This window comes from Geotrypetes seraphini, chromosome 12 (genome assembly GCF_902459505.1).
Source record: "Geotrypetes seraphini chromosome 12, aGeoSer1.1, whole genome shotgun sequence".
Taxonomy (NCBI): Eukaryota; Metazoa; Chordata; class Amphibia; order Gymnophiona; family Dermophiidae; genus Geotrypetes; species Geotrypetes seraphini.
In genome coordinates this window covers 7,655,640-7,680,351 of record NC_047095.1, presented here as the reverse complement: position 1 = coordinate 7,680,351, position 24,712 = coordinate 7,655,640, and the positions used below count along the sequence as shown (strand labels likewise).

At 43.3% G+C, this 24,712-nt stretch overlaps 1 protein-coding gene across 1 annotated transcript in view; it reads left to right on the top strand.

Annotated features, from left to right (window-relative positions):
* Nucleotides 1-24,712, top strand: part of FAM102B (family with sequence similarity 102 member B) — a 233,574-nt gene that overhangs the window by 178,697 nt on the left and 30,165 nt on the right. Inside the window, exons 7-9 of the mRNA XM_033916064.1 lie at nt 1,282-1,377; nt 23,243-23,432; nt 23,598-23,725. Coding sequence (XP_033771955.1) covers nt 1,282-1,377; nt 23,243-23,432; nt 23,598-23,725 — 414 coding nt within the window. The remainder of the gene's footprint in view (nt 1-1,281; nt 1,378-23,242; nt 23,433-23,597; nt 23,726-24,712) is intronic.

Sequence of the window (24,712 nt, the reverse complement as noted above, 5' to 3'; positions counted from 1 at the left end):
ACATTAGGATTGCTAAATAGAAAAACCTTGATTGAAATGATTTACTAGACTTTCTGCTTGGTGGTTTAAATTGATTTGATTAAAAGCAGTTTGCCCTGATTTTTTTTAAGGTAGAGGGGAGGGAAATCTGACTTTTCTGAAAGCCAAATTCTGATGTTTCCTTCTCCCTGCTGTCCTCAGGAGCAAATGATAAGACTTTGCTGGTATCCTCAGGGGCAGGATAGAGTGTCATTGCTTAGCCTTGAATATTAATGGCAGGGTGCAGATGCTCTCACATATCAGCATTGACTGTCCTTGGTGAATCCAACATTTGGTCATGGCATGATTTTTGTTTCAGGCAGTTCTAAATGATCAATATAATCCACTATCAGGATTGCAAAAATGCTGATATTAGATCATTTGCAGAGAGTGGCAAAAGCACAGGGCAGTCACCAAATATTGTTATAATGTACAAAATTCTGCAAAAAATAAGGGCCTGGCTTAAATAAGAGCAGCTTTGAAATGTAGGGATTTTTTAAAATTGAATTTCAAAATACAAACACCCAAACATTGAGATGAAAGTAATACCAAGCCTGATTAGTTAATAAAATTAATGTGTAGGGTTAAACTGTATTTACTCGTACATTGTTCTGTGACAGCATAAGAAGTCACAAAGCATAACATCAAGTAATTTGTTAATACCACCAAAACTCCTGATCTGTGTTTGTTTTGTTTTACATTTTTTTTCTCCATACATTTTATGGATCTGAATTTCTGATAACAGTTAGCTTAATATATTTTTTGATGAGCAAATATCTAAAAACCAATTGGTAAATATGCAGCAGATGAGCCACTCAGCATCAGCTGTGCCGCTGCTAGGGGAGGGCCATCTCTCATGCTGCCCAGTAATTCTGATCCTGCTTGCCTGTCTTGAATGGGATTCAGGATAGAATCTGTGCTGTTGTATATAGCAGGAGGTTTACCACTGGCACCACCAGGCATAACCATGCTTGGTGACAAAATCTGGGGAAAGAGCATTCAATATTTGCCTGTCTCCACTTCTCCAATAATTATTTACAGTGAATAATAGTGATACTGATGAACATTTGAGTTCTTTTATGACACTATTTGTTAAACCAGTCAATGCAGTTGCTCACATAATGTCTATTGTTCGTATCCCGTTGATGCTCATGGTGTCAGGTTAGCTGTAGCAGGCCTACATTGATATAAATTGCTTTATTTGAAAGTGAAGTGCATGGGGTATTGAATGATACGGTCCTCTGATACCAGTGCATTTTACAGATCTTTCAGCAAAGAGTGCCTCAGTCCCAGATGAACTTGGAGCATGTGGACATTCCAGGACATCAAGCTATGCAAGCCAGCAATCGAAAGCGTCAGGTAGAAACAAGCCTCCGCTATATGTAAATTAATAGAAATCATTCCTGGAATAGTTATAATATTCAAGAATGATAACAAATAAGAGTGTTAACATTTTCTGACAACAAAAATTCAAGTATTTCTTCAAGCATGTTTCAAACAAAACCCAAAAAACAAAATCTTAAGATGAAAAGTGCTTCATATTTAGAAAATGTATGAAGCCTTTTTTTTTTTTAACCATAAAATTTGTGTTTTACAGAATTAATTTGACTTAAAAGTTCCTTTTTGATGGCTGCATCTCTTGATATATGGTCATTCTATCTTAGGTCTGGCTTTCTGGTAGATCGTAAAGCTTGTTTCTTTGATTATCTCCCCCCACTCTTTTTCCTTTAAAAAAAAAAAATAAGGAAAAATGAACTTGCAGAATACTTGTAAAACCAGATATTGCTAGAGCTGGATCACTAAATTGTTTTATGCATTCAGGACCTGTGGGGCAGTGTTAATTGTGTAATATACCGTATTTTTCGCTCCATTAGACGCACCTGACCATAAGACGCACCCTAAATTTAGAGGAGGAAAACAAGAAAAAAACATTCTGAACCAAATTCTCCCTGCCAGGCTCTGCACCCAACCCCACACTCTTTACCAAGCTCTGCACCCTGTCCCCCTTCCTGCCAGGCTCTGTACCCTGTCCCCCCTCTGGTGGTCTAGTGGTAGGCCAGGGCAGGGCACAAGGCAGGTAGGGACAGGGCAGGTATGTAGAGAGGCAGGCCTCTCCCCCCGCAGGCAGGCAGCAGGAAAGCCCTGGCCTCTCCCTCCTCACTCCCCAGGCAGGCCCCGGCCCTCTTCCTCCCCCACGCGTACCTTTTATTTAAAACTTCTTGGCACCTCACTCACTGAGAACGAACGGTTCAAAAAGGTTACTGGCTGCACGGTCCCCACCGCTTCCGCAGAGAACGGCAGATGCGGCTGCCTCCTCTTCTGTTTTCTGACACCAGGTTGCCTGCCTTGTCCCGCATTGCTATGCTGCCAGAAAACAAGAAAACAGAAGAGGAGGCAGCCGTGTCTGACGTTCTCGGTGGAAGCGGGGACCAGGCAGCCAGCAACCCCTGTGTACCGCTCTCAGCAAATGAGGCACCAGAAGTTAAAAAAAGGTATGTGGGGGGGGGGGGGAGGAGGAGGAAGAGGGCTGGCAAGAAAGGGAGGATGGCAACATTAAAATAAGTTAATGGGGGGGGGGCCGCTTTGCATATTCACTCCATTAGATGCACCCTTATTTCCACCCACTTTTGGGGGGGAAAATTGCATCTAATGGAACAAAAAATACGGTAACTAAGATTTGCTGTACCAAATGTAAAGTTGTATCATTGCACTTCATGGCCTGCCCTTTTTTCTTTGCTTGGGGCAGGGAAGAACTGTAGCAGCTGCTATGTAGTGCTGCTTCAGGGCCTTGGGGACAAAAATGCTACCATGAGAACCTTTTGTAATCCCAGTAGTGAAGGAGGAGCATCCTGTGGGTGGGTGGGTGCCATGCATCTGCTATCTTGGCTATGAAGCCCCACAAGTACTATCTCGGAATCAGCTTTTGCAAATAGGGCCCCAGAATTTTGAAATTATTTTTTTAAACATATGAATGTATTTTTATACTCCTGGAGTTGCAAGTTAGGCAGTCTTAAGATTGAGCAAAAACATGTTAAAAGAAATAATGTTCTTGGTAAAGCAAAAGTTTTTCATTTGAAAGTTTATTTGATGACATCTTCAGTCATCTACTCCTTCATTGGAAGGATCTTTGCAGGACAAGTGCAGCTTCTAGTTTGAAGGTGCCCATCTCTTTAAACCTCTAGCACAGTAGCATCTACCGTTCCTGACTTTGGTAGGAGTTAACAGAATGGGACCTAGTCAATAAGAAAAATTGCTCCAAAATGCTTTAAAGCTGGCTCTACAAAACAGGACTGGCTTCTGCTGAGCAACTATAAATAAATCTTACGGCAGAATATGAGCCTGCTATTAACATGGACAACTGTGTTGCCTACACAAACAATTTTAAACTGGGGCCTTTTTTTTTTTTTTTTTAAAGCAATTTACTAACACAACATGTACCCTGGGGCAAGCATGGCCTTTCTGTCCTACTCCATCACCTTAGGTAAGACAGGTATCCTGAGCTCTCTGAGTCTGCTATTATCACGCTAGACTGATTTCCCAGGCCCCTGCTGTCATTTTTTCATTGTCCTTTAAAAGCAAAGGGCAAAGAGCTGTGGGGGAGAACATGTTTAGGGCCAACAGATCTGCCAGCCTGTTGTGCTTGGCTGATTTCCTTACTGTTGCAGCTGAGCAGTCGCCTGGAGCTTCAAGTGCAGCAGTGATGAAAAAGATGATGAAAAGCTGCATGGTACGGGATAGACCAAGGGCAGAGAGTCTTCTGACGAATCCAAATGGGAAATAAATGATGATGTATGAAATTGCTTGGCTGTAATCCTTTCTGAGATTCTGGTTATTGCTACATCTCTTCTGATTTATCGTCTAACTCTATCACTAGATTTATCAACCTGCTAGTTATTGTTTCTGATCTGCAGTTTCAATGCTAAAGCTGTCGCAGTCCAAATCATTCTTGCCTTTAAATTGTTGTTTGAGGTGCAAAATTGGGTTCTGAAATTGTGGTCACCTTGTAAAATTGTTTCTCCGAGGACAAGCAGGCAGTATATTCTCTCACATATGAGTGGTCATCCATGGAGCCTGACATATACCAAAGTGTACTGTCACTTTAAAACTTTAGCACTATCCATGCCTTGCATGCACATGTGCTTTCCTGCCTGACATCAGCTCACAGGATCTTCAGTTCTTCGTTTTCCGCAGAGTCAAGAAGTTGTGCTTTTTTTTTTTTATCACTCCTGTGTGTGGTAAATTTTTCTCTTCAAGTGCCTTGCCTATCCCTTTTTCTCATATTTTTTCATTTTAATATGTTTAATTTCATTTTCTCTCCTTTTAGAGTGATTTTCTTTTTTGGGGCCTTTGGGTGGCTTCCCAACTCTTCGAGACTAAGAACATCAACTCCTTTTCAGGAATGGTTCTATTCAACCTCCCCTACACTTGAACCCTTTGATTTAGCATTGGTGATCTTCCCATCAATGTCCCCAGTGCCCAGTGGATTTAAAAAGTGTTCTCAATGTAACAGGTCCATCTCAAGTTCAGACCCTTACAACTGGTGTGTGCAGTGTTTAGGTCCTGAACATTGAGACATTTCTTGTAATCTCTGTGCACACATGCAAAAGAGAGCTCTAAAGGCTTGCCAAATTCAGTTTGAGAAGTTGTTTGGGTCAATGTCCACCATCATGTCAAGGACATAGACTCAGATCTCTCCATCCACTCGTCTGAAGATGTTTCTGCTGAGGAGTCTTAAGGAATCCTGTCAGATCCTTCACCACCTCCCTAGGAGACGATCCCCGCCTGAAAGCCTCTCTTTTACAGAATTCATCAGGCAAATGAGGCTAGCTGTTACATTCATTTGCAATCGGAGCAGGAGCCTCAGGCAGAACTTATGGAGGCATTGGACTATGTCAAATGGTCCAAGGACTATATAAAGCTTCTGCTACACAACTTAGTGAAAGAAACGCTTTTTAAAAATTGGAGAAAATCCTCTGGTAGCTCCTAGAAAATTAGACACCCTGTACAGCAGTGGTCTCAAACTGAAACCCTTTGCAGGGCCACATTTTGGATTTGTAGGTATTTGGAGGGCCTCAGAAAAAATAGTTAATGTCTTATTAAAGAAAAGACAATTTTGCATGAGGTAAAAGCTCTGTATAGTTTATAAATCTTTCCTTTTGGCTAAGTCTTAATAATAATATTGTAATTTATAGCTAAAGAGACATATATATGATCAAGAAACTGTTTTATTTTACTTTTGTGATTCTGATAAACATACCGAGGGCCTCAAAATAGTACCTGGCGGGCTGCGGGTTTGAGACCACTGCTATAGGCTAAGGCTCTTTACACCTGCATTGTGATGTCATAGAACTTTATCTGCCATCATGCTAATATGTTTCTATAACCATAAAGGCCAAATGGCCCATCCACAGCATCCACTATCTCCTCCTCTCCCTATTGGCTAAGGCTTTTAACATTGTATTACTATTTAAAAAGGCTTCACTTTAGACCTTCAGTCACTTTCCGCACTGGACAGAATGCCAGGAAATCAAAATAGTATACAAATTAAGTTTTATTACATATATACAATATTTCTAGCCATAATCATTGATTAAGTACAGAGTTTGAATTAATACGTTACCGGTTATTACATCATTACTCTTGTCGGGGGACCACGATCAGGAGGCTTACTCACAAAATGTCATCACACAACTTATCAGTGGTGGAAATGTCCCCTTCTTTTTCATATGGTCAATTAATAAATCCAACTGCCCTTTCTTAGTTTGTATGTCAATATGTCAAACTCATGTAATTTACTATCTTGCTCTATCTGTATCTCAAGCTGAATTTAGAGTCTGACTTCTTTCCCTTATCCTGCATCTCCAAAATTGAGTCCACAGGAAAGTGATAGGAGTCCGGCAGGGCTGCTTCTCTCCTTCTTTTTCATTATAATTTGTTTTGTTTCTTAAATATATGCCTTTCTGACTGTCTGTTTTAATAATTACACAAATGTATTCCTACCCTTTTTCATTTTGTTTCGGTACGTTCCCCAAACAAACCGGAAACCTTATTTCAGACAATTTATCTATGTATCAATCGAACTGCTGAAAAGTCCGTGGCCAGTCTACAAGCAGTGCTGACAATTAGTCCCTGCTTGTCACTACAACAAAAGGCACATCCTTCCTTAACACGTCTCACAAAGCTTTCTTCCACATTCTTGTATGTTCGTTCTACAGACTATCTCCCAGCTTTTAACCATCTCTTAAAGAAACAAGGAAAAGAAAAAAAATTCAGGCTACATCAGGCAAACAGCTCCTAAATTTTTATCCATAAACCCTTTGGTTCCTTGTTTACATTATTAATTTCATTACAAGTTCCTACATTTAAATCCATAATTTGTTAATATTTAAGCATATTTTAAATATCGATCCCTGTTTTTGCAACATTCGTAGAATTTCAGACAGACTCCATGCTGTCTCTCTCCTTTTTCCTCCCCCTTCCCCCTCCCCTCTGCCTAGTAATGAACAAAGGAGAAACTCAAAAAGCCCGCCGTCAAGTTCACGTGATAGCATTGAAGGAGGAAAAAGGTGGGGGTGAAAATCCCTCCCTTTGCAGTTCGCTCTTTCAAACAAAGGAACTTTTACTTCAACATCCTATTTACTCGACCGCGCCTTTTCTTATATTTTGTGGCAGCAATATGAACTGCAGATTCCTCAGCTATCTTTTGATAGTGATCTAACTTATCTCTTCAAAGTTTACTACTACATTCCAGCATAATACAACGCCTCTCTACCGCATATGCACTATACGGTATGTAGAAGTTAATACCCAGCTCCTTCGAGCCAAAGCAACTACATCACCCGATTTATCGGGGCATTTTTCTAAACTACATCACCCGATTTATCGGGGCATTTTTTTTTTTCTAAACTACATCACCCGATTTATCGGGGCATTTTTCTAAAGCTTGTACAAGATCAAGTGGTTCTGCCCTTCCCAGAACCCAGAGCAACTACATCACCCGATTTATCGGGGCATTTTTCTAAACTACATCACCCGATTTACCGGGGCATTTTTTTTTCTAAACTACATCACCCGATTTATCGGGGCATATTTCTAAACTACATCACCCGATTTATCGGGGCATTTTTCTAAACTACATCACCCGATTTATCGGGGCATTTTTCTAAACTTGTACAAGATCAATTGGTTCTGCACTTCCCAGAACCTTTTCCCATGACTTTGCTAATCCATGATTATTGGCTAGTTCTTGTGCTATCAAATTATACGGTGCCTCAGTCCAGCTGGGCACCTCTAGGTTCTTTTGAGGATTTCTCTCTCTTCCTGAACATTCCTGTATCACAAGAGCGCTCAGGTTTTCTTTAGAGAAATCCTGCCGACTACGCCAATTAATGTATTACTATTTAAAAAGGCTTCACTTTAGACCTTCAGTCACTTTCCGCACTGGACAGAATGCCAGGAAATCAAAATAGTATACAAATTAAGTTTTATTACATATATACAATATTTCTAGCCATAATCATTGATTAAGTACAGAGTTTGAATTAATACATTACCGGTTATTACATCATCACTCTGTTGGGGGACCACGAACGAGAGGCTTAATCAAAGGGACATTTCCATTGCTGATACGCTGTGTGATGACATTTTGATTAAGCCTCTCGTTCGTGGTCCCCCGACAGAGTGATGATGTAATAACCGGTAATGTATTAATTCAAACTCTGTACTTAATCAATGATTATGGCTAGAAATATTGTATATATGTAATAAAATTTAATTTGTATACTATTTTGATTTCCTGGCATTCTGTCCAGTGCGGAAAGTGACTGAAGGTCTAAAGTGAAGCCTTTTTAAATAGTAATACAAACATTTGCATCTCCTCTTCCTATAGGCCAGTGGTCTCAAACTGAAACCCTTTGCAGGGCCACATTTTGGATTTGTAGGTATTTGGAGGGCCTCAGAAAAAATAGTTAATGTCTTATTAAAGAAAAGACAATTTTGCATGAGGTAAAAGCTCTTTATAGTTTATAAATCTTGGCTAAGTCTTAATAATAATATTGTCATTTGTAGCTAAAGAGACATATGATCAAGAAACTGCTTTATTTTACTTTTGTGATTATAATAAACATACCGAGGGTCTCAAAATAGTACCTGGCGGGCCGCATGTGGCCCCCAGGCCGTGAGTTTGAGAACACTGCTGTACACGTTCCAATCTACACCTGCCTTTGACAAACCACAGCTACAGCACCAGTCCATGATGGTAGAGACAGCCTTGAAATGTGTTCATGGGTCATGTGCTTATGCTAGTACTCCTGGGAGAGAAGGCAGGACTTTGGACAGATTTGGCAGACAGGTTTCTCAGTCATCCATGTACACTAACTGTATACTAAACTCTAATTTCTATATGACCTTTTACCTGAAGTCTTTAATTCAGCAACTACCAAACCCAATTATATCTTCCTACAGATCAACAGGAAGCTTTTCAGTGCCTCATCAAAGAATTGTTAGAGACTAGAAAGTTACATGGTGAGATCTGTCTTTGACACTTAACATCTCCTCTGGAACATCAGCAGTTTCTGTCGCTATGTGCAGGCAGGCAGGCATGGCTCTGTGTTTCCACCCTAGAGCCCAATGTCCAGGATAGTCTGCAAAACATCCCATGTACAGGAGACAACCTTTTCAGTGATTGCTTAGAGGAGGCTACTGAAAAGATAAAGAAGCATACTGATTGTATAACAACATTGGCCAATGTACAATCTGCACCACCTACGCAGCAGCCTTGAAAATCCTCTGCTCCTTATCGACAACAACTTTACTATTCATCCAGGCATCATTATTCTTAATCTGCCGCCTCCTCAAGCCAGTCTACTCAGATGCCTTCATCAACAGAAACAGCGAACTTCTCGTCCTTCAAAGTCTCAGCAGTCTTTTTGACTTTCTCATAGAGAGCATAGCTGACGTCTCTCTCTCTTCTAACACAGTTACCATGGGGGGGGGGAGGGGTCAGATCCACCATTTTTATTCTCGCTGGACCCACATAACAGACAAATGGGTCCTTCAGGTAGTCTCTCAAGGATATGTCCTGCCCCTTCTGAAAAAGCCTCCATCCCAGCCTCTAAAAAGTCTACTTTCAACGCGCTCCAGAAATCTTTGCTTCACCAAGAGCTCTTAGCCCTTCTTCATCTCAGTGCAATACAACCAGTTCCACCAAGAGAGAGGGCACAGGGTTCTATTCCAAATACTTTCTGATTCCAAAAAAGACTAGAGATCTCTGTCCAATACTAGATCTCCTTGCTGTCAACAAATATTTAGTGAAGGAGAGACTTTGCAAGGTTTTGCTGGGAACTCTGTTACTCCTTCTGGAAAAGAATGATTGGCTTTGCTCTCTGGATTTAAAAGAAGCCTACACTCGTATTCCAATCGTGCCAGCCCACAGAAAATACCTACAATTTTGAGTGGGGTCTTACCACTTCCAGTACAGAGTACATCTGAGAGAAAGTTCCAGGTCAGCCAGGCAGCGATTGGGTGGCCCAGAACCTTCTCATTGACGTGGGGGGAGGGAGGCTTGTCTGCTGGCCACGTGCAGTCGCTGCATGCGCCAGGCCCATCCCATCCCTGGTGTTGCTATGGCAGAGGGGTGTGTGAATGGACTGTGTCAGGAGGCATGGTCAGCTTCAGGGGTGAGGCAGGGAGGAAGCGGTGGCTTCAGCGGGGTGGGGCTGGTAGGGAGAGATCCCAGACGGCTGCCAGTCCGCATATTGCAGGTTGAGAAACACTGTTCTAGGTCATATGGCATCTACCGTATACATAGTTCCATTTGCATGCCTTCATCTCAGAGTACCACAGTGGACTCTATCCTTCCAATGGGTTCAGGCTACAGACCCTCCCCCCCTCTCTGCATGCCTTTGGGTCACCCCAGGACTACAGCACTCACTTCACTGGTGGCTCAACCCATCCAGTCTCTCCAGAGGCACTACTGTTCCAAACTCCTCCCTATCAGTTGGGGGCTCACCTAGATGGCCTCAGCACTCAAGGAATCTGATCTCAAGAGAAAACACTGCAAATCAACCTACTAGAGTTACAAGCAATCTGCAATGCTCTGATCACCTTTCAGGATCACTTGCAAAACCATATAGTTCTTGCATGTACCAACAATCAAGTAGTCATGTATTACATAAACAAACAAGGCAGCACAGGCTCTCATCTCCTTTGCCAGGAAGCCATCCAAATTTGAACTTGGGCAATCACTCACATCTTCCTCAAAGCAGTATATCTAGTAGAAAATGAAAACTGTCTGGCAGACTCCACACAGCAACTTTGCATCAAATTTTCACATTATGGGGGACTTCTGACATAGATCTCTTTACAACTTCCACCAACCACAAGTTGCTCCAGATTGTTCAATCTTAACCGTCTCCAATGCCTTTCTCCTTGACTGGTAAGGATGCTTCCTGTATGCATTTCCTCCAATACCACTAATTGGGAAAACTGTACTCAAACTTCGCCAAGAGTAAGCTTCGGTGATTCTCATGGCACCACATTGGCCATGGCAAGCCTGGTTTCTTTCTATCCCACTCCAGTTATTTCCAGCTCTACTAACTCAGAACTATGGTTTTCACCTTCATCCCAGTCTATGTTCATTGGCACTCACAGCCTAGCATCTATCTTCCCAGAAGTAGATACCTCTCCCCTTTAGTCTTAAACATTATTGAAGTAGTCAGAAAACCATCTACTAGACGCTGTTACTAATTTAAATGGACATAATTTACTATTTGGTGTGACCTCCACTTCTTGGATCTAGTCACATGTCCTCTACCGTCGTCTTCTAGACTACCTCTTTCATCTTTCCAATTCTGTACATGTCCATCTTGGTGCAATCAGCGCTTTTCATACTTAGTTGAATAGTAGACCCATCTTGATGCATCCATTGGTCTCCAGATTCATGAATGATCTTTACCATACACTGCCAGTGGAATGGGGTTTGAATTTTTTCTATACTCACGAAGCCACCATTTGAACCCCTCTTATCTGCTTCACTAAAACACCTTAAAAGACTGCGGAAAGGGACACAAAGTCAAACTACTGTGAGGACAATCAATTTATTAAAACATCATATTAATATTACATATATGCATAAAAAGAGGTAGGCATAAAATTATCCTTTTTTAAAACCAAACTGGATCCCAACATGGTTTGTGTTTCAGCTGTATTAGCCTTCTTCAGGGGTGTATAAAATAAAACCCAGTAGCCATATTTTTCATTTTGCTGCGTTCTTTGCAGCATTGACACCGTTTGTTTTTTTTTTTGTTGGTTTTTTTTTTTTTACATCAGATCAGGCAGCAGGCTTAGACACAGAAAATAATCCTCTTTCATTAGTTGTAATCTGGCGCCATCTACTGGCCTTTTGTTATATACACCCCTGAAGAAGGCTAATACAGCTGAAACACGGACGATGTTGGGGTCCAGTTCGGTTTTAAAAAGGGATCATTTTATGCCTGCCTCTTTTATTCACATGATATACGTATTATGTTAATATATGATGTTTTAATAAATTGAATGTCCTCACAGTAGTTTGACTTTGTGTTCCTTCCCCACTTTCAAAGTGTTTCATATTCCACGTGTGGGGTTGCGATTTTTTTTCCTTTGTATTCATGTGATTCACTAAAACACCTTACCTGGAAAGTGACTTTCCTGATTGCACTTCTAGATGTCAAGTCAGTGAATTACAAGCACTTATATCGAATCCACCCTATACTAGATTTTAATACAAAGTTGTTCCCTCTACCCATCTGAATTTTTACCAAAAGTGGTCTCTGATTTTCATCTCAACCAGTACATTGTTTTACCTGTTTCTTTCCAAAACCACATGCACATCTAGAGAGTCAGCGCTCCATACCCTGGACTGTAAAAGAGCTCTTGTCTACTACTTGGATCAAACCAAATCACATAGGACTACAACTCAACAGTTTATCTTTTGACCCTAACAGACTGGCAGCTCCAGTTACTGAGAGGACTATTTCAGACTGGCTAGCAAACTGCATATCCTTTGCATAGTCTCAGGCTGGGTTGATGCTAGAGGGCCATGTCACTGCTCATAGGGATAGATTCACTAAGCCCATTGATCATGTCCCGACCACTTTGCGACCCCGACCCGATTCACTAACCTTCCTCCCAAGCATATCCGCACCCGATCCGCGCATGCAAATTAGGGGAAACGGCTTGCAAAGTAGGAAGGGCCTCGATTCACTAAACAAATTTAGGCATACCAACTGGACTGGCCGATCCAAAAACAAGTGACTGCTGAGGACCAGTCATTTGTGCAAAAACCCTGCTCTCTGCCCCAACTCTCCTGCTCTTGTCATCATGCTCTCTGCCCTAACTCTTCTGCAATTCTCAAGCAGCAAGTGCTAGTCTGCAAGGAGGCACACTTTTCCAGCCTGAATGCTAAATTAGAAGTTTGACGAATCAAGTGAGTTTCCCTTACTTTCTATGGGGAAACTCGCTTTGATATACGAGCAATTTGGTTTACGAGCATGCTTCTGGAACGAATTATGCTTGTAAACCAAGGTTCCACTGTATATCTTTTTGAAGGTGCATTCTCCAGAATTGTACACAATATTATAAATGAAGTCTCACCAGAGTCTTATAAAGGGGTATCAGTGCCTCCTTTTTCCCTCTGGCCATACTTCTTCCTATGCATTCTAGCTTTCGCCATCACCTTTTCAACCTTTTTGGCCACCTTAAGATCATCATATACAATCACACCCAAGTCCTGCTCTTCTCTCATGCACATAAGTTCTTCACCCCCTAAAATGTACTGTTCCTTTGGAGTTTTGCAGCCCAAATGTATGACCTTGCATTTCATTTTAGCTGCCAATTTCAGATCATTCTTCAAGCTTCACTAGGTTTTTCGTCATGTTCAAAGTAGTACAATATACCATTATATAAGTTACAGCTTATCAATAAGAATTACAAAATTACATAAGGATAATCTTCAAACGTTGAATTGGTTTCAGGTTGTCCTGTATAGAGTATGACTTTAGAACAGAGGTGTCCAACCTGCGGCCCCGTGAAGTAGTTTGTGCGGCCCCGGCCAAGGGCAATGCAGTGTTTCCCTCTGCTGCCCCAGGTTTACCGTCTTGCCAGCTCCCTCCTCTGGCCACCTTGTTTCCCAGTGTGCGGACATCGTTTATATATAAATAATCAACATCTTTTGGTATCAGATACCTTAGTTGCAGTCTGTGGAGTATTCTGCAGAGGTAAGTTTGGAGAGATAGAACATAAGAACATAAGCAGTGCCTCCGCCGGGTCAGACCATAGGTCCATCCTGCCCAGCAGTCCGCTCCCGTGGCGGCCCGAACAGGTCACGGCCTGTCTGAGTCACCAGAAGGGGCCCCCTTGCCACCTTGGTTTCCCATTGAGTCCTATCTTCCCATCGAAGTCCTAACCCTCCGGTCTTGCACATGCACGACCTGGTTGGATTTCTATACTTATTACCTGGTTAGCTTTCTATACCTGTGTTACATCCCAGAACCTCTCTCAGTATCCCACGATCCCCCTATCCCTCAGGAATCCGTCCAATCCCTGTTTGAATCCTTGTACCGTACTCTGCCTGATCACTTCCTCCGGTAGCGCATTCCAAGTGTCCACGACCCTTTGGGTGAAAAAAAACTTCCTTGCATTTGTTCTGAACCTATCTCCCTTCAGTTTCTCTGAATGCCCCCTCGTGCCTGTTGACCCCTTCAGCCTGAAGAATCTGTCCCTATCCACCTTCTCTATGCCCCTCATGATCTTGAAGGTCTCTATCATATCTCCCCTGAGCCTCCTTTTTTCCAGAGAGAAGAGCCCCAGCCTATCCAACCTCTCGGCGTATGGGCAGTGTTCCAGCCCTCTTACCAGTTTCGTTGCTCTCCTTTGGACTCTCTCAAGTACCGCCATGTCCTTCTTGAGGTACGGCGACCAATATTGAACGCAGTATTCCAGATGTGGACGCACCATCGCTCGATACAATGGCATGATGACTTCCCGCGTCCTGGTTGTTATGCCCCTCTTTATGATGCCCAGCATCCTGTTGGCTTTTTTCGAGGCTGCTGCGCACTGTGCAGATGGCTTCAGTGATGCATCCACCAGCACACCCAAGTCTCTCTCAAGACTGCTGTCTCCCAACAATGCCCCCCCCCCCAATTTGTAGTTGAACAACGGGTTCTTTTTCCCTATATGCATGACCTTGCATTTTTCCACGTTAAAGCGCATTTGCCATTTGTTTGCCCAGTCTTCCAGCTTGTCCAGGTCCCTTTGCAGGTCCTCACACTCCTCCCTGGACCTAACTCTGCCGCACAGTTTGGTATCATCTGCAAATTTTATAACCTCGCACTTTGCCTCCTTTTCCAGGTCATTGATAAATATGTTGAAGAGTAACGGCCCCAGCACCGATCCCTGTGGCACACCGCTCGTGACTCCCCGCCAGTCAGAGTATTGTCCCTTTACTCCGACTCTCTGCAGTCTACCCGACAACCAGTGCTCGATCCATCTGTGCACATCCCCTCCCACCCCGTGGTTCCACAGCTTCCTAAGCAGCCTTTCATGTGGCACCTTGTCGAAAGCCTTTTGAAAATCAAGGTAAATTATGTCTATAGGTTCCCCATTGTCCACCCGACTGCTTATTCCCTCAAAGAAGTACAGAAGGTTCGTTAAGCATGACCTTCCCTTACAGAATCCATGCTGGCTTGTTCTCAGTAGGCCATATCTCTCGATGTGCTCGCAAATACCGTCCTTGATCATAGCTTCCACCATCTTCCCTATAATTGAAGTCAGGCTCACCGGCCTGTAGTTCCCGGGGTCACCCCTCGATCCCTTCTTGAAGATAGGTGTGACATTCGCCAATTTCCAGTCCTCTGGTACCTCTCCAGTTTTCAAGGATAGGTTGCAAACATGCTGGATTGTGCCCGCTATTTCTTGTCTTAGTTCTTTCAGAACCCTTGGGTGGATCCCGTCCGGGCCCGGCGATTTGCCGCATTTTAACCTGTCTATCTGCTTGAGGACATCCTCCTTACTTACCTCTATGTGTTCTAATTTTTCAGCCTGTTCCCCACTCATGAGCTCCTCTGAGTCCGGTATATTAGATGTCTTCTCTCGTGAAAACCGACGAGAAGAACGTGTTCAACCTCTCAGTTACCTCTTTATCCTCCTTAATCACTCCCTTCCTATCCCCATCGTCCAACGGCCCCACCTCCTCTCTCGCTGGTCGCTTCCCCTTTACGTAACTGAAGAATGCCTTGAAGTTTTTTGCCTCCCTGGCCAGCCCCTCTTCGTATTTCCCTTTTGCTTTTCTAACCTCTCGGTGGCATTCCTTTTGGCATTTCCTGTGCGCCTGGTGATTTTCCTCCGTTGGGTCCTTTTTCCATCTCCGGAAGGACACTTTCTTGTCGTTTATTGCCCTCTTTACTTCTGTTGAGATCCAAACCGGGTCCTTTGACCGCTTGTTCTTGCCGCCTTTCCTGAAACTTGGGACGTACATTCTTTGTGCTTCCTGCAGGGTGTCCCTGAATAGGGTCCAGGCGCTTCCTACAGTCTCCATCCTAAGGATGTTTTTGAGCTTCCTCCCCACCAATTTCCCTCATGGCAACATAGTTCCCTTTCCTGAAGTTGAGCGCAGTTGTTGCGGTCCTCCTTACTGTGGGTGTCCCCCTTTCTAATGTGAATCGGATCGCGTTGTGGTCACTGTTGCCTAGTGGTCCTCACACTTCTACCCCTCTTGCAGGCCCCCCTAATCCGTTTAGGATGAGGTCAAGAGTAGCACTCCCTCGCGACAGTTCCCTGACTAGTTGCTCCATGAAGCAGTCCCTCACAGCTTCTACAAATCCTGTTTCCCTAGTGCAGTTGGAGTGACCCGTACTCCAGTCAATCCCCCATTGTTGAAGTCCCCCATCACTGTTACACTTCCAGTCCTGCATTCTTGTCTTAGTTCAGCTTCCAAGTCGTGTCCGATTTCCTCCGGCGTACCAGGTGGGCGATAGTACAGCCCCTGTTTTATGCCTGCACCCTTGTTTCCCGGCAATTTGACCCATAGCGATTCTAGCCCCTCTGCCTTCTTTGCCATATCCATCCCGACCGAGTAGATAGAGTCCTTTATATATAGTGCTATGCCTCCCCCCTTCTTGTGGGTCCTGTCCCTCCTGTAGAGCTTGTACCCCGGCAGCGCCACATCCCATTGATTCTCCTCTGTCCACCATGTTTCTGTAATTCCAATTATATCCAGGTCTTCCCCCTTGGCTACGACCTCTAGTTCACCCATCTTGGCCATGAGGCTTCTTGCATTTGCGTATAAGCACCGCAGGTCCCGTCGCGTATTTACCTGGGCCGCCTCCCCTTGAATTTCGGGCAGTTTTCCCATTCCCTGTGCTTCTGCTTTGCCCTCAGCCTTTACCCTCGTAGCTTTCGGTTTCCCCACATTTCCGCCACCCCACTCCCCCGCTTTTCCTCTGGGTTTTCTAGCCCTACCGTCCCCCTCCTGGGCTATCATCCCTTGAGCCTCTGTTTGATCCCCCTCGCCTTGTGGCACCCCTATATTGCCCTCAGTTTTCGCCCTCGTGTCACCCAGTCCCCCTGTGTCTCCATGCCCCTTAGTCTCCTCCCAGCAAGCTCCCTTTACCTGGTGTTTCCCTCGCTGTCTGATCATAAGATTCACCGGTCTCTCTACTTCCTCTTTGCAGTCAGCCCGTTCAGCATCTGTTCCGGATACTGTTGTCCGAAGCGTCAACATCAGATCAGCTGTCGGCTTTCCCCCTCTCCTCAGTTTAAAGCCCTCTCGATCTCCTTCCTCACATTGGCTGCCAGTAGTCTAGTTCCCGCTGTGCTCAGGTGCAGGCCGTCTCGCCGGTAGAGCTTGCTCTTTCCCCAGAAGGACGTCCAGTTCCTCACAAAGTGGAAGCCCTCCTCCTGGCACCATCTCCTCAACCATGCATTCACAGCCTGGAGGTCTGCCTGCCTCTTTGTATCTGCTCTCGGTACAGGCAGGATCTCTGAGAATGCTATCCTCCGGGTACTCCGCTTCAGCTTTCGTCCCAGGGCCCTGAACTGGTCAGTCAGTGTGGCCATGCTGAAGTTCCTCCGGCTCACATCATTCGTTCCGACGTGGATTATCACCGCAGTCTCCTCTCCGTCCAGGATCCTCTCGATCCTATCAGTGACATCTCATGTCTTGGCCCCTGGGAGACAAGTCACTAGAGTAGGAGAGGTTTGAGATTAAGTAAAGAGGTAGGTTTTTATAGCTTTTCTTAAGTTTAGAAGTCCCTCAAGGGATCTGATGTGTGGAGGTAGGTTATTCCAAAGGTTTGGTAGGAAATGGGAATAGAATCATTTTTAAGCTGTTTGGAGCTGGAGATGAAGTCCTGATGGGGTATGTAGGCATATTTCACCCTGGGAGCATAGCGCTCTCCTTGGAGTGTAGAGAGGAAATTTGTGTGAGAAGTATTTGGATACCATGTTGTGGAGGGATTTGTACGCTAACACCAGGCCTTTGAAGACACAGCGTTTGGTTATGGGCAACCAGTGGGCCGAGGTCAGTGCAGGGAAGACGGGGTCATAGACTTGTAAGTTTTTGAATAGCCTGATTGCTGCATTTTGAACTTGCAGTAGTCGTTGAATGTTAAATAATAACGTAGAAGTCCAAGTGGGTGAAGTCTTGTTCAGTGTAGTAGTTTCTTATCTTCTAGAGCTGACGGAGATAGTAGAAGGAAGAAACCACCTGCGAGATGTGGTTGGAGAGTGAAAGGTTTGAGTCGAGCACAATTCCTAGGCTCCACAATTTGTCTTTTGCGGTCAGGATAGTTGATTCCAGTTTAGGGAGGGGCGGGTATAGATGCATTTATCTTTTCTGATCCATAGTAGTTCAGTTTTGGAGGCATTTAGTTAGCTTGTGGTCATCCAATGTTTAATTTCAGTTAGGCAGTTGTGTAGAGATGTTATCTGGCTGTCGTGATACTTTTGAGCTGTGTCTAGTACTGGCCTGATGTAGAGATTGAAGAGTAGAGCAGATAGTAGGGCCCCCTGTGGTATTCTCTATATTTGATTTGTTTCGGTTTGGATAGGCTGGTGCCAAGTAGTACTCTTTGGGATCTTTGGTTGTGTCACAGATACCTATTTCTGAGAGACAAGCGAGAAGGAGAGAATGATCAGTAATATTGAAGGCTGCACTCAGGTCAAGCAGGATGAGTAGGATGTTGCTCAAAATACAGCATCTTTTATTTATACTATTCTCTGTGGTATCTATCAAAGCCTAGGCTCTTCCCACTGTTTGACGTACAGTAGCTCTCATTGTGGGGAGCAATTCCGTATTCCTCCCTGTGGCACTGAAGCTCAAGGAATAAGTTAAAAAAAAAAAACAAAAAAAAACTTTCCATGCTACCTCTAAGATCATCTTAGAGATTTTGTCCATCAGGAGCTATATAAACAAACAAAATCTGAAAATTTAGAGGATATGTGGTTGTCTCTGAAGTCTATCCTACATGAAGCAACAAACCGATACATAAGAACAGTAAGTAAATGCAGGAGAACCAAAAGACCCCAATGGTTCACTAAAGAAATTTCAGACCTAGTTAAAAAGAAAAAAGAGGCATTCATCACCTACAAACATTTAGGAAACCAGGGGGCGAAAGAAGACTATCTAGACGGAGCTAAAGCCGTTAAAAAGAAAGTCAGAGAGGCCAAACTCCAAATGGAGGAAAAACTAGCACGGAATATCAAGAAAGGGGATAAATCTTTCTTTAGCTATATTAGTGACAGGAAAAGAAACAAAGATGGTATAGAACGGCTGAAGCAATCGGATGGTAATTTTGCAGAATTAGATTCTGCCAAGGCAGAACTACTGAACGAATACTTCTGTTCAGTCTTCACCTGCGAATCGCCGGGAGCTGGTCCGCAGCTTCAGACGGGAGATACCCAGAAAGACCCGTTTCAAGATTTCGAGTTTACGCCCAGTAACGTCTACAATGAACTATCGAAACTCAAAGTAAACAAAGCCATGGGACCGGACAACCTGCACCCCAGGGTGCTCAGGGAGCTATGTGGAGTCCTGGCCGAACCATTATCTGAGCTTTTCAATCTCTCCCTACGCACAGGAAGAGTCCCCTTGGACTGGAAAACCGCCAACGTAATCCCACTCCACAAAAAGGGCTGCAGGACAGAGACGGCAAACTACAGACCGGTGAGTCTCGCGTCTATAGTGTGTAAACTCATGGAAACACTGATCAAACGGAACCTTGACATAATCCTGGATGAAGAAAACTTACGAGACCCCCACCAGCACGGGTTCACCCAGGGTAGATCCTGCCAATCTAATCTGATTAGCTTTTTCGACTGGGTTACTAGACAACTGGATGCAGGAGAGTCACTGGACGTGGTATATTTGGACTTCAGTAAAGCATTTGATAGCGTCCCACACAGAAGGCTATTGAACAAATTGAAATCGATAGGATTAGGAAGCACTCTAACTGCATGGGTTGGAGATTGGCTAAGCGGTAGACTTCAGAGGGTGGTGGTGAACGGTACCCCATCCAAGGCATCAAGCGTGACCAGTGGGGTGCCGCAGGGCTCGGTTCTGGGCCCAATTCTATTCAATTTATTCATAAGAGATATGACACAAGGACTTAAAGGAAGGGTAGCACTATTCGCTGACGACGCCAAACTTTGCAACATAATAGGCAAAAGCTTATTACCTGATAATATGACACACGATCTACGACTGCTGGAAAGATGGTCAACTACTTGGCAGCTAAGCTTCAATGCTAAAAAATGCAAGGTGATGCACCTGGGAAAGAAAAATCCGCACAAAAATTATGTACTGAATGGTGAGACCTTAGTTGAGACCAAGGCAGAACGCGATCTAGGGGTGATTATTAGTGAGGACATGAAGGCTGCCAATCAAGTGGAGAAGGCTTCCTCCAGGGCAAGACAGAAGATAGGTTGTATCCGTAGAGGATTTGTCAGCAGGAGACCTGAAGTCATGATGCCGTTGTACAGATCCATGGTGAGGCCTCACTTGGAGTACTGTGTTCAGTTCTGGAGACCACACTACCGTAAGGACATACTGAGGATCGAGTCAGTTCAGCGAATGGCGACCAGGATGGTCCTGGGGCTCAAGGATCTCACGTACGAAGAAAGACTAAAAAAATTGTGGCTGTACTCACTTGAAGAAAGAAGAGAACGGGGAGACATGATTGAAACGTACAAATACATCACGGGACGTATCGAGTCAGAAGATAATATCTTCTGTCTCATGGGACCCTCAACAACCAGAGGGCATCCGCTGAAAATCAGAGGAGGGAAATTTCATAGCGACTCCAGGAAGTACTTTTTCACCGAGAGTGGTGGAGCATTGGAATGGACTCCCACTGCAGGTGATTGAGGCCAGCAGCGTGACTGATTTTAAGAAGAAATGGGATACTCATGTGGGATCTCTAAGGGAATGAACTCTGGGGGGAGGCTAATTGCAATGGGCAGACTTGGTGGGCTATAGCCCTTTTCTGCCGTCATTTTCTATGTTTCTATGTTTCTATCTTGTCACCAAATTTGTGCAGCTGTATTATCATGACTACCTATGGGCTCTGTCAATCTTAATTATGTTAAATGACAGTGTATAATGCAATTGTTAGCCACTTTGTGAAGAAATCTACTACATTGGATCATCCTGGTGATTCATAAGTTGTTGCAGGAACATCTATTTTCTACAGATTTCCAATTCTTTGGGTCAGCTATAGTGAGTGTTTCTTCTAATTTTGCCACCTTTTCTTCTACCACATCCATGTAGGAAGCAGACTTATTAATGACCATAGCCAGACTGCTTTCTTCATTATAATTTTCAACCTTGAATCCAGGCTGGAGTGAATTTTAGTGGCAAGTGTTTGCATCGTCCCCTTCATAATAAGTTCAGGTGGCAGTGATGATTTCACCTAAGTTTCTTCCTCTCTCCCCACTTTTTCTTCTGCAGTACTACTGGTCAAGAGCTCTTAAGTCAGAGGTGTCCAATGTCGGTCCTCGAGGGCCGCAATCCAGTCGGGTTTTCAGGATTTCCCCAATGAATATGCATGAGATCTATTAGCATACAATGAAAGCAGTGCATGCAAATAGACCTCATGTATATTCATTGGGGAAATCCTGAAAATCCGACTGGACTGCGGCCCTCGAGGACCGACATTGGACACCCCTGTCTTAAGTGTTGATAAAACAGGAATACCTCATGTGTGTATATAGATATGTTATGATTTAATCCCTGGTCTTGAACCCTTGGACAGATGTCAGTTCTTGTATCCTCTAAGATAAGGGTAGGCAATTCCGGTCCTCAAGAGCCAGAGCCAGGTCAGGTTTTCAGGATATCCACAATGAATATGTATGAGATAGATTTGCATGCACTGCCTCCTTGAGATGCAAATCTATCTCATGCATATTTATTATGGATATCCTGAAAACCTGACCTGACTCCGGCTCTCGAGGAACGGAATTGCCTACCCCTGCTCTAAGACAACAGATCAGTTGCTAGATCAAATAATTACTTCATTATGTTTTTCAGTATCTAGCAAAGGTTTTCATACTGGTGTTAATGAAATTGGTGTGTAGCACCTGCCCTATGTGACATCTGGGAATGAGCAAGAAAGAATTGGGAGAGGGGTTTGGATTTTTCGGTAGCAGTTCAAGGTGTTTTTCTTTCCACAGAGGGTTTACAATCAAAGTTTCTCTGAGGCAGTGGAGGTAAGTGACTTGCTTAAGACCACAAGGAGCAGCAGTGAGATGTGAACACTGGCTTCCTTTGATTCTCAGCCTTTTGCTCTACCATGGCTGCTACTTGGGATCCAGCAGGGTATTTATGACCTGGCTTGGCCATTCTGTGATTCAGGATACTGGGCTGGATGGCCATTTGGTCTGACCTAGCATGGAGCATTTTGTGTTTACAACAGCTGCTATTGCTTTCTTAAAAACACATCAAAAACTTAATGCACACATCTTTGTCTTCCATGGCTTGTTTCTATGTTATAAAATTCATTTTTTATTATCATCATTTCAATAAAGCACTAAGGTGATTTGAGTAAGTAGGTACACTTCTTGACCTTGACCTTCTTGACTAATAGAAAAAGAGCTGGTAAATGACCTGCTGTGTTTTGTTTACAGATTGCATTTGAATAAATGTGTCACACTTAGGTAGTTGTATGTAAGATACATTTCCAGAAAGTAGGCAAGCAAATCTTATATAAATTAGGCTACGCCCATAATCCATTGAGTTCTAAAAGCAAGTTCCATAATTTCAGCTCTGTCCAGTGGAGGAGTATAATGATGCATTTAGTGCAATTGTCAGTGGTCTGATAAGATTTACTATTAGCTGTGTAGCTAAAGCCTTAATGGCTAAATCATTATGCTCAGCTTTATCAGGATTATCCAGTGATGGAAAAGGGGAGCCTAATCTCATCATCAGACAGAGGGGAAAAAGTCGATTTTCAAATTCAGTGTATGCTTCTCTCGGGCTGTAGGGGGACTGTAGGTTTTCTGTCTGTTGCCAATTTTGAAGTTCGAACTTCAAAAACAGTTACATGCCTTATTAGAGGCACCTATGTTAGACAACAAGTACTATACTATATTATAGCACCTAGAATTAAGGTACCTAAAGTTAGGGCCGCCATGGGCTTTCATACCATCATTCCGCCTTCAATTTAGGTATTTGGATCCAGCAAATGTTTTTAAAAAAATCTAGATACTTAGACCTTTTGAAAATGGATCTATTCGAGACTGTGAACAAGGGCCTGGATATTACAGATTAACAGTGTCATCAAGTGAGTTTACTGGTATGACACAAATCCATAAAAGTAATTCATTTTCCAGAATTTTTGCCCATTCTGCCTTCAGCTTGAACTTCAGAATCTCATTCTGCTGGTCCCTTGCCTTGCTACTGTGCTTTGACTGATGATAGGAGGCCTGTGTGACCCTTTTAGATAGCTTCTCTAAAGTGGAGCCTCTTCACAGAAACACGGTGCCATAATTCTTGGCTTATAATTATGAACAAATCTTAAATTACAGTGTCAAGAGTTAGCCCTTATTGCATGGGTTCCCTGCAATCTAAAGCTCTTGGTTATCTTTGATTTACAATGTCAGATAGACCGAATTATTGACATAACTTTGAGAAACTGCAGATTAATTAATATCACCCATGTAGTCTTGTGTGTTCTTATGTCCTCCTCCATAGGGTATAGTACAAGTCACTCCAGATCTTCAAGTTTCTCTGAGCTGAGCCACAGGAGAAATACCTCTGTGGGAAGCACATCCACAGGAATAGGCAGCATCCCAGAGCCATGTGAGGAGGATGAGCCAAAAGTATCCAGTTCCAACCCTCAGACACCTGAAAAAGAAACAACATTGTCCGAGAAACTGAGCAGGTATATGAAAAGTAGGCCTTAGAATTTGCTGCTCCCAAGGAAGTTATTCTATCTTGCCGATGGTTTCAGGTTTGATAGGGTTTGAACTTTAAAAATAACTTTTTTGTGTTCAGCTTATTAACTATTAAAGAGTGCTGGAAACTAAACCTGATTTGTCTTGTTTAGGCGTCCAGTAAAGCAAGACTCTGTGGAGTCACAGTTGAAACGGGTCGATGCCACTAGGGTAGATGCAGATGATATTGTTGAGAAGATATTGCAAAGTCAAGACTTCACCCTAGATTCCAGTGCAGAAGGTACAGTACGAAACTAACAATAGTTTTATCTTTGGATACAAATAAAACAAAAACTCCAGAGCATTTTACCTCCTGCTTTTTCATAACCAAGGATGTACAGAAAGGATTTGGCTTTACTTGAATGAAATTTCTCTCTTTGAGCTGGCCAGCCAGATCCTTGTAGGCTAACTGAGGGATGTGGCATACTGGGAGTGCTTCTTTGCTGGACCCCGTTTGAGTGTCAGATTTTCCTAAAAGCATTGTTTTCTGATTCATGCAGTTAATGTTTGGGCATTGTGACCAGTCTCTGCAGATGGGCTACAGTGCGTCCAGTTCCCAAGAAGCCACCGTTGTATTAGCAGGCCCTTGGCTTTCTTTCTTTCTAGTAATGACACTTTCTTTTGTGACTTTAGATTAGCCCACTGCACAAAATGTTTTCTTTACCTACACAGTTAAGTCTTTAGTGCTTCTCTTTCCCACTTTTTTACAGTTTTGGCTGACCTAATCTTTTGTGCTATATTCTTTTGTGCTGAATCCAATGAAAAAATCACTCCTGGTAATATTCAAAATATGCTGTTTTAAACTGCATACAACTGTTAGTGAATTTTATTATGCTCAGAGTCATGGAGGCAATAACAGGGGGAAACCCCAACACTACTACCTCACCACCCAATCATCACATATTCAAGAACTTGTTGTAAAAATGCGGTTGTTTAGATTATTAGCATTTTGTGCCACTAGGGCTAAACTGTTTTCTCTTATACGTTGTATAATTTAAATCTGAACAGCAAACTTATCTTATAGCTTGCAGGTTCCGACATGACACATTTCGTTCCTGCTTCAGGGAACCAACAAAGTTTTACAAAAGTTTTCTAAATGTGGGCGATGTAGACTCGGAGGTTAAACACATCTTGCATATTGACCAAATCAATTTTGAACTTCCTCCTATAGTGTTTAGCCCTAGTGACACAAAATGCTAATAATATAAACAATCGCATTTTTACAAGT